Raw genomic sequence first — 9,415 nt, forward strand, 5'->3', positions numbered from 1 at the left:
GGCCGCCGTGCCCCGGTTCCCGTTCCCGGCCCCTCTCTCAGAGCCGCCCTTTGTCCCTCTGGGCTGAGCCTAAAGCTGCTGCTCTCTCCTTGCAGATCAAGGTGGTGAAGTTCTCCTACATGTGGACCATCAACAACTTCAGCTTCTGCCGGGAGGAGATGGGGGAGGTCATCAAGAGCTCGACCTTTTCCTCTGGAGCCAACGACAAACTCAAGTGGTGAGACCCAGGGAGAGGGTTCAGCCCAGCTGGGGTGGAGTTTGGGGGCTGTGACAGAGGGAATCCATAAAAACATCGTTATCCTGCCCATGAAAGCCCTGATGCCTCAGCAGTGTTTGCACACAAACCAATATTTATCCTAAAAACATTTGTGGGACAAGTCCAGGTGAGGCCGTGAGGGTGCACAGCCCATTTCACCCTCCCAGTTCAGCCCCTCCTACTCCATGGGGTTCAAAAGTGAATTTTTCCTGCTGTGAATTCCCTTTCTGTGAATGGCAGCTTCTTGTGGCTGGGAAGAGCACAGGGATGAGGGAAGATCAATGTCCTGTCCCTGCTCCTGCCCAGGAGCTGCTCCCTCTTCAGGATGACCTCATTTGGGGCTTTTTCCTTTCCTCTAACCCTTCCTTATCTTCCCTGAGTCCTCCGGTCATTTCCAGTAGCTCATGGTGGACTTTGCTCAGAGCCTGTGTCTGCTCTGGTGCATCCATGGACTCTGATTCCTGATTTTATCCCGAGGCTGAGTGGTTCAGAACTTGGCTTTTCGGTACAAGCTGTGGGGAAGCAGCCCCTGGAAGAGCTGTATCCATGGGATACAGTGTGTGTTCCCTCCTTTGGGTGGCAGAGCTGTGCTTTCCTCGCCTGCCTTTTGTTCCTGAGTCACCTTTGTCCCCTCTGCGCTCGGCTCTCCCTGGAACATCTGGATCTGTGTGTTTTGGTCGCTGTGTGTGGGAGCTGTTCATTATCTGTCTGCTTTTTGTTCTTGGTAGATTCTGTGTCAAGTTTCAGGTCACGGAAGAGCCTCTTCCTGCCTTTTCTTCACACAGGAGGAGTTTTTCCTTTTAGCCCTGGTATTTTATTTTTTTTTTTAGGAACCACCGGCCTCCAGCAATCCCTTGTTCCCTGCAGTTGCCTCCTGTGGAATTTTATCAACCATTTCTCTCTGCATTTGTTGCACTTCCTCAAATCCATTCCCTCCATTTTATTTCTTCCACTTTCCTTTTGTGAGGATTGATATCCAGGGGGCTTTTCAGTGGTCCCAGCCGTTCTCCCTGCCCATCTCCCTGTGGATTTGTTGGGTTGCCCATAATTCCTGGGTGTTTTTCTCAGTGTGGGGATCAGCTGTAGCCCAGCTCTGCTCCTCTCACCCCTCTGTGCTTCTCTGGGGCTGTTGTTATCAGGGGTTGTTCTCAGCCCTCCTTTCCTGTGCAAACACGAAAATTCCACAGTGCCCTTCCTTTAAAGGATCCCTGAGCTGCCAGGCCCTGCTGCTGACATTCCCAATCCCCCCTTTTCCAGGTGTTTGCGTGTGAACCCCAAGGGCCTGGACGAGGAAAGCAAGGATTACCTGTCCCTGTACCTGCTGCTGGTGAGCTGCCCCAAAAGCGAGGTCAGGGCCAAGTTCAAGTTCTCCATCCTCAACGCCAAGGGAGAGGAGACCAAGGCCATGGGTGAGTGAAACCCCTCTGGGGATGAGCTGGACCAGGGTTTGGGTTGGCCCTGGCCCGGGTTAAGCCAGGCCTATCCTGCAGAGAGCCAGCGCGCCTATCGCTTCGTGCAAGGCAAGGACTGGGGCTTCAAGAAGTTCATCAGGAGAGATTTCCTGCTGGATGAGGCCAACGGGCTCCTGCCGGATGACAAGCTCACGCTGTTCTGTGAGGTAAGCCCTGCTCCCAGCAGCCCCAGGCACGGCTGACCCTTCCCTCACCCCGGCTTTTACGGGGTTGGGAGCGCTGCTGGATGTTCTGTGACCCCGGGATTTCACTGCTCTGTGTGTGCCTCTCTCCCCGCATGATTCATCCCTTTGCTTTTTGGCTGCTTTCTGCTCGGCTTTTCCCTGGAATGACGATGGGAATGAGGCAGGTTTGATGATCATTTCACCGGTGCTTTGGTGTTCCCATCCATCTCTTTGTGCTCCTTGATTTGGGGCTCACTTGGGATAATCACACCCCTGGATCTGCAGGGGGAACTGCCCTGCCTTGACTTGCCTGCTGAATAAAGGAGAGCTTCTCTTTATTTTCTTCAATCTGTCTGTACAGCCAAAAAAAGAAAAAAAAGTGAAAAAAAGGGAGATTTTACAGTAATCACCATTTTCTGGTCATTGTGTTTGTGTTTTTCTACATCATTATTATTTCACTTGTGCTATTCCAGGCAGAGATGCAGCCAGTTATTTCCAAACCCAGAGATTTAAGTTGAAAAACCTTAATGAGCAAACAGAAACTCTAATTTAGTGTCTTCAGAGCTTCTTCTGCCTCACTCCCATTGTCTTTTTAACTGCAAACCCCCTCCTGGAGCTGTTTTTTGCCAGAAGAGAGCAGAACAAGTTGTTCTCTCCTTGCATCTCCTGCACTGTTTTTTTTTCTCGGAGTCTTTTCTTGTGCTGTGTTTTCTTTCAGGAATAAAAGAAGGGCTTCAAAGTCCTTTGACAGCTGGGATTTTTGGTTTGTTTTTGGGGTGGTTTTTTCAGGTTTTGGCCATCGTAATCATGCACGTTTAAATGAACAAACATCTCGAGGATGTTTAATCAGCAGCAGAAATTCTTAGGGGTGGAAGGAGCCCTTCCTTGAACACAAAATGGGAGGAGAAAGGACAGAGTCAGGCATGGCAGAAACAAATCCTTACCTGGTTTGGCACCCAAGGCTGGATCCTTCTCCTCTCCTTTTTCCTTTCCTTTTTCTTTCTCTCCTCTCTCACTTCCTGCTTCCCTTCTCCTTCCCCACCCTGTGGAGCTTCCCTTGCTGTCCTTGCTCTCCCTTGGCCACTGGTCATGAACAGAACTGAAACTTAACTGGGGCTGGACAGCAAATTCAGGGAACGGCCTCACCTCTGCTTCCCTGTCAGTCACCTCCTCTATTCCTGATTCCAGCAGGGCACAATTAATCACAGAGCTTTGCTAATTGGCCTCTGCTGCAGCTGTGATTTGCCTGGTTTTAACCACGGGGTTGGTGCTGCACAGGCTCCTAACGAGGCCCTTCTGGAGGAGATTCCTCACCTTCAGAGCAGGGATTGGGAATCTGCCTCCTCCAGACCTCCCTGATTATCTGACATAAACTGGGACTTGTTTAACTTAGTCTTGAGGTGGGGTTTAATGTATTTTAGAACGCCGAACTCTCACAGAAGGAGAAGCAGGAGGGCCTTGAGGGGTTCCCTGTGGGGTGTGTGCTGGGCTGTGGGAGCTCTGTGTGTCCCTCACTCCCCCTGGATTGGTGGCTGTTGCATTATTGATTGGGGAGGTTTCACAGTGCTGATGGAAGGAGAAACTGGGTCAGGTGTGGTGTCTGGAAAAAATCCGGAAAGAGCGAAAATCCGGTTCCACTTCCTTCAGCCAGCACCTCGTGAATCGCATGGACGTGCTGTCAGTGTGGGGCTGGGAAGGGAATCTGCTGGTGGGATTTGGGATTCGGGAGGGACACCCTGGTGCAGGGATCTCTGGAAAGGACCCTTTAAACGCGGGGAATTTCCCCCCCCCCGGGGCCTGAACCAAGAGCTGTGGGGTTTGCCCTGCGCTCCCTTCCCCTGTCCTGCAGGGCGAGGAGCTGCTCCAGGCTGTGTCTGAGGTTCCCCTGTGCCCCCAGGTGAGCGTGGTGCAGGACTCGGTGAACATCTCGGGCCAGAACACCATGAACATGGTGAAGGTGCCCGAGTGCCGCCTGGCCGACGAGCTGGGCGGGCTCTGGGAGAACTCGCGCTTCACCGACTGCTGCCTCTGCGTGGCCGGCCAGGAGTTCAAGGGCCACAAGGCCATCCTGGCAGGTGGGTGCTGCCCCGAGCCCTGGGATGGGGGGCACAGAGGGAATGGCATGGGAAGGAGGGAGCTTAGAGCTCATCCGTGGCAGGGCCACCTTCCACTGTCCCAGGCTGCTCCAAGCCCCGTCCAGCCTGGGACGCTGCCACTTCCACAGCTGCTCTGGGAATCCCACCCCAGCCCCTCCCCACCCTCACAGGGAACAATTCCTTCCCAATATCCCATCCATCCCTGCCCTCTGGCAGTGGGAAGCCATTCCCTGTGTCCTGGCCCTTATCCAGAGTCTCTCTCCTGGAGCCCCCAGTACCAAGTGCATCTCCTGGCTATGGACCAGCCCATCCAGCCTGTTCCAGAAATCACCTTTAACTCTGCCCAGTTCATGGAATCCTGGAGTGGTTCAGGTTGGAAGGGATTGAATCCCACCCAGTGCCACCCCTGCCCTGGCAGGGACTCCTCCCACTGTCCCAGGCTGCTCCAAGCCCCGTCCAGCCTGGCCTTGGACACTGCCAGGGATCCAGGGGCAGCCACAGCTTCTCTGGGAATCCCATTCAGGACAGGAGACAGCAGGAGCCTGGTGGGAGGTGCTGGGAGCTGCTGAGGTGCTGGCAGGCAGCACCCAGCCCTTCCCAGAGGATTCCAGCATTCCCAACGTGTTGTGTTCCCTTCCCAGCGCGGTCCCCGGTGTTCAGCGCCATGTTCGAGCACGAGATGGAGGAGAGCAAAAAGGTGAGAGCTGAGGGAGGGGAATTCCTCCAGCAGGGAATGCCCTGCTCCGAGGATTCCTGTGAATCCTGGGACTGCTCCTCTCCCACGGGGTGCACCTCTCTGCTCCGGAAGGGAGGAGGAAAAGAGGGATCCGGGATCAACTGTCCCCTTGTTCCCTTGGGGGAGAGGCTGGGAGGGAACAGGGAGAAGTAGAGAATGGGGGATACAACTTGGAGTTGTTCTTACTCCATCCACATCTTTTCTTTTACTCTCCTCCTTTCCCCCCTCCTTTCCCCTCCTTTTTTCCCCCTTTTTTTCTGCAAGTTCAACTCCTTGTAACTGATTTCCCTCTGCCACTGAGGGGGTTCGGGGTAGAAGGAGCCCCTGAGCCTCTGGGCAGACCCTAAAAGGCTCCATTTTCCCGTTGCAGAACCGCGTGGAGATCAACGATGTGGAGCCCGAGGTGTTCAAGGAGATGATGTGTTTTATTTACACTGGGAAGGCCCCAAACCTGGACAAGATGGCTGATGACCTGCTGGCAGCTGCTGACAAGGTAAACTCGGGATTCAGGGATGCTGAGGAAGCTGGGAATGCCCTGGGATTTCCTTTCCACGGTGCTCCTGGTGCCCTGGGATGGGCAGGTTCCTTGGATTGGGGAAACCTGGATGTGCTGGAAAACACCTGGACCATCAGATTGACAGAGAGCACACCTGGAGCTGCACAGCTGGAGATCCATCAGGAATTTCTGTCTCCTCTGCTCATTTTTAAGCATTTTTGAAGCTTCCAGAGGACTCTGCTGTAGATCTTCCTGTTAAACCATCAGGAATTTTTGCTCTGCTGCTCATTTTTAAGGATTTTTGGAGCTCCCAGAAGAGCCTGCTCAGCATGATCCGAGCTGGGCTGAGAAGACAATCGCAGAGCGGACCCAGGGATGTTTTTCCATGTGGTTATTCCCAAATCCCCGGAGCAGCGCTGAGTCTGGACAAACAGTTCTCCTCCTGCTCTGCCTCCTGTCAGCCTGAGGCTCTGCAAAGCAGGGCTGGGAAGTGGTGTTGGTTTTCCTGCTGCAGTGCCAGTCCCTGCTGTTCCTGGGAGCTGCTGGAATTCCCTGTGGAGCTGCTGGAATTCCCTGGGGCTCTGCCCCCTCCCCTTTGCAGCTCCAGGGATGGGAGTGAGAGCTCTGCTGGCCCTGTTAACCCCTGAAAATCCCTGATTTTCAACCCAAACTATTCCCTTTTTCTTCTTTTTTCCCTTAAAAGTGACTCAGTGCTGGGGAAGGATCCAGTCTGGAGCCCAAATCCTGGATTTATCCCTGGAATAGCTCTGCAGTTCAGGATCCCCCTCTGCCCTGCCCTTGGGACTGAGAGCCCAGTGCAGTCTCTGGAATCCTGGGATTCTGCCCTGCTCCTGGAATCCTGGGATTCTGCTGGGCCAGGGGATCTGGGGCTGGGGGTGACCCTTTGTGACCCCTCGTGTCCATCCCAAGGTGAGAGGGGAAAAGCCCCATTCCAGGCAGGACCGAGGTGGGACTCAGAGCCAGGAGCTTCAAGGGCTGGGCACAGCCATGGCCACATTAATTCAATATTGAAAGGGATTGACTGAGAGCTCCCAGCCTCCTTCCAGGAGGAGCAGCACATGAAGGGCAGGGAGAGCTTTAATTTGGACTTTCCTGCCTTTTAACGCAGCTTTGCTTTCCCTTTGCAGCTCATTGTGTGTCTGTTAAAAGCAGGAATAAAAAACTCCTCCGTGCAAGCCCATAAAGCAGCCGGTATTTACCCAAGGGACTGAAGCAGCTCCTTCTGAGCTCTCCCGTCTCTTAGGAAAAAGCTGTAATTAGCCCAAAACCAAACCAAAATTCAGCTCCCCCAGCCCAGGAGCTCCCAGTGCAGGAGGCTGTGGGGAGCTGGGGTGGAATTAAAGAGTGAGAAAGGGGCAATGCTGCTGCTGAGAGCCCTCCGTGGCCACTTTGGGCCAACCGTGCAATTAAAAATGAGTTATTTGTAGCAAAAATGGAACTAAAAAATGGATACATGGAGGAGAATATTCCATCTGCAGCAGGAGAAGTGCCCGGCTTTATTTGTTACGTTTGGAGGCACTGACAGGCAGTTATCCAAACTAATGGCTGCCCCAAGAAGCTGCTTTATTTATTGAGATGGATTAGCAAAGAAATTCGATTTGCCCTCTCAATTTGCAGGGCAAACTGAGTGCTCTGCCTCTGTTACCAGCCCGGCTTCAGGGGGAAATGGGGTTCACAACCTGGAATTCCTCGTTTAAATCCGGTCATGATGGGGGAAATCTCAGTGAGAACCTAAAGCTGACTCGATCGATCGATCAATTTACAGTGACAGAGCTGATCCCGTGGCAGAGGTCCCACCAGCTCAGGGCACAGAACATTCCTGGGGTGCAAACCCAGGGGCTGCTCCGAGTTTGTTCCTGAAGTGGAGGAGCACAACTGGAGGGTTCCCATCCCCCTCAGGTGTTCCCTGCTGGAATTCCCAGTTTTCGTTCCCCGTGTGCCCTGGAAAGGCTGAAGGTGATGGGTGAGGGTGCCCTGGGCAGTGCCCAGGTGTAATTCCGGGTGTAATTCCCAGTTTTTATCCCCAGTATGCCCTGGAGAGGCTGAAGGTGATGTGTGAGGATGCTCTGTGCAGTAACCTGTCCGTGGAGAACGCGGCCGAGATCCTGATCCTGGCTGACCTGCACAGCGCGGACCAGCTCAAAACCCAGGCCGTGGACTTCATTAATTAGTGAGTGATTACTGCAGCAGGGACCAGCCCTTCCCTTTCCTTTCCCCTTTCCCTTCCCCTTCCCTTTCCCCTTCCCTCTTTCACTGCTCACTCCAAACAAACCACGGTTGGACTTGGTGATCCCAAGGATCCTTCCCAGCCTCCAGGATTCCAGGATTTGTTGTTCAACGTTCCCTGTTAGCAGCAGTCCCCAGCTCCTGAGCTGGCTGTGCAGAGAAGGTTCTCCTCTGTTGGTTTTGGGTTGTCTCCCTGTGATCCATGATTTATCCAGCATTCCACACCTGGTGTTGCCCCAGATCCAGCTCAGCCTTGTCCTCTGGGGTTGTCCAGAGTGGGAACGGCCTGGGAGCTGCTCTGGAGTTTCCTGGGATGACCAGAACTTACAGGCAGGACAGGATCAGGGAATTCTGATGCTGGGATCATCCTGGAAGTGTCCCAGGCCAGGCTGGGAGCAGCCTGGGATAGTGGGAGCTGTCCTGCCCATGGAGCTGGGTGAGCTTTAAGGTCCTTCCACCCCAAAGTGTTCCATGATTTGATGCTGAGGGATTGATTCCAGCTCTGAATCCAGCAGCAGATGGAAAATCCCTGCCAAGCTTTAATAAATGGAACATTTCTGTCACTCGGTGCAGCTCTTCCAGTGCTTTTTATATTGATTTAAACCATTCCTGTGCTGAGAGCCGGGGGGATGAGCTCCGTGTTCTGCCATCCCACCTGGAGCCTGCTGGAGCTTTTCCTGCTTAAATCCAAGCCCAAAATGGTGCCAAACCCCTCAGACACCTGACAGAGCTCCAGGAGGAGGAACCCCCGAGTTCCTCAGGCCTGTGGGAAGGACCTGTAGGGCTGCTCCCGTTTTCCCGGCCCCTGATCCCACTTTGTTCCCTGTTATCACAGTCCCTATTCCCGGTTTGTTGCCCCATTATCCCAGTCCTAAATCCCGGTTATCTCCCCATTCTCCTGGTCCCTAATCCCAGTTTTCTCCCCATTCTCCTGGTCCCTAATCCCGGTTTGTTCCCTGGTTCTCCTGGTCCCCAATCCCGGTCTGTTCCCGGTTATCCCAGTCCCTAATCCCGTTTTTCCCCTGCGTTGCAGCCACGCCTCGGACGTGATGGAGACGTCGGGCTGGAAGTCCATGGTGGTGTCCCACCCACACCTGGTGGCCGAGGCCTATCGCTCGCTGGCCTCGGCGCAGTGCCCGTTCCTGGGCCCGCCCCGCAAGCGGCTGAAGCAATCCTAAACCCCGCCCGCCCTCATCCCGAGCTTTTCTGGAAGCGGCCCCAGCTGCTGCTGCCGCTGCTGCCCAACCCTTGACCACCGGGGAGCCGGCGAAACCTGTGGAGCTTGGACTCTGTTGTTGGGGGGAAGAGGCTGCTCCGTGTGACATCCAGACTTTGTCCAACAGCACCGAGAAACTTTGGGAAAAGGGGGGAGGGTGGGCTCTGGGGCTGTTCCTGCGATTCCCTGTGTCTGTGTGTTCCCTTGCACCCGGCTCCAGGCTCGGGATCCGGCGCCGTTCCCCCGGGATTCCCGGCCCCGGGGCTCTGTGTGTGTGGGATGCTGGGGCAGGAGGACATTGCTCGCTTTGGGAGGAGTGAAGGCAGAAGTTCCAGCGAGGTTTTGGGAAGGAAATCCCCGACAGGAGCTCCAGGAGTATTTATGGCAAACGTTCCGCGAGTCCTTGCGGCCGAGCCGAGCGCTGGACGTGCGTGTGCCCCCTCTGCCCGCAGCAAGGAGATGAATTTGCTCTGTTTTAGCACTTGTGTGTCCACTGCAAACAGAAAAAATGGTTCAAAACCCCCTTTTTCTATAAAATCTCAGCTCGGAGCGCGAGGAGCACTGAGGGCTGTGCTTGGAGAGGACTGCAGACCCCTCGCGCCGAGAGCGACACCGACGGTTTCTGTTCGAAATATTGTGGGAAAAGTTTCTGGCATTTTCCCCTGCTTTATTTCCCCTTTCCTCCTTCTTTTTTTAACAAAAAAAAATAACCCCCACACCCCCCCCCCCCCC

The 9,415-nt window shown here is 54.4% G+C and overlaps 1 protein-coding gene across 1 annotated transcript in view; it reads left to right on the plus strand.

Moving 5' to 3' along the window:
• SPOP (speckle type BTB/POZ protein) overlaps positions 1-9,185 on the plus strand; it is an 11,608-nt gene extending 2,423 nt beyond the window's left edge. Inside the window, exons 2-9 of the mRNA XM_008638471.2 lie at positions 96-217; positions 1,514-1,665; positions 1,747-1,874; positions 3,790-3,967; positions 4,630-4,685; positions 5,095-5,217; positions 7,269-7,411; positions 8,501-9,185. Of these exons, the coding sequence (XP_008636693.1) occupies positions 96-217; positions 1,514-1,665; positions 1,747-1,874; positions 3,790-3,967; positions 4,630-4,685; positions 5,095-5,217; positions 7,269-7,411; positions 8,501-8,645 (1,047 nt within the window). The 3' untranslated portion in view covers positions 8,646-9,185. The remainder of the gene's footprint in view (positions 1-95; positions 218-1,513; positions 1,666-1,746; positions 1,875-3,789; positions 3,968-4,629; positions 4,686-5,094; positions 5,218-7,268; positions 7,412-8,500) is intronic.
• Positions 9,186-9,415: the final 230 nt, after the last annotated feature.

Source organism: Corvus brachyrhynchos, unplaced genomic scaffold (genome assembly GCF_000691975.1).
Source record: "Corvus brachyrhynchos isolate BGI_N302 unplaced genomic scaffold, ASM69197v1 scaffold47, whole genome shotgun sequence".
Lineage (NCBI taxonomy): Eukaryota > Metazoa > Chordata > Aves > Passeriformes > Corvidae > Corvus > Corvus brachyrhynchos.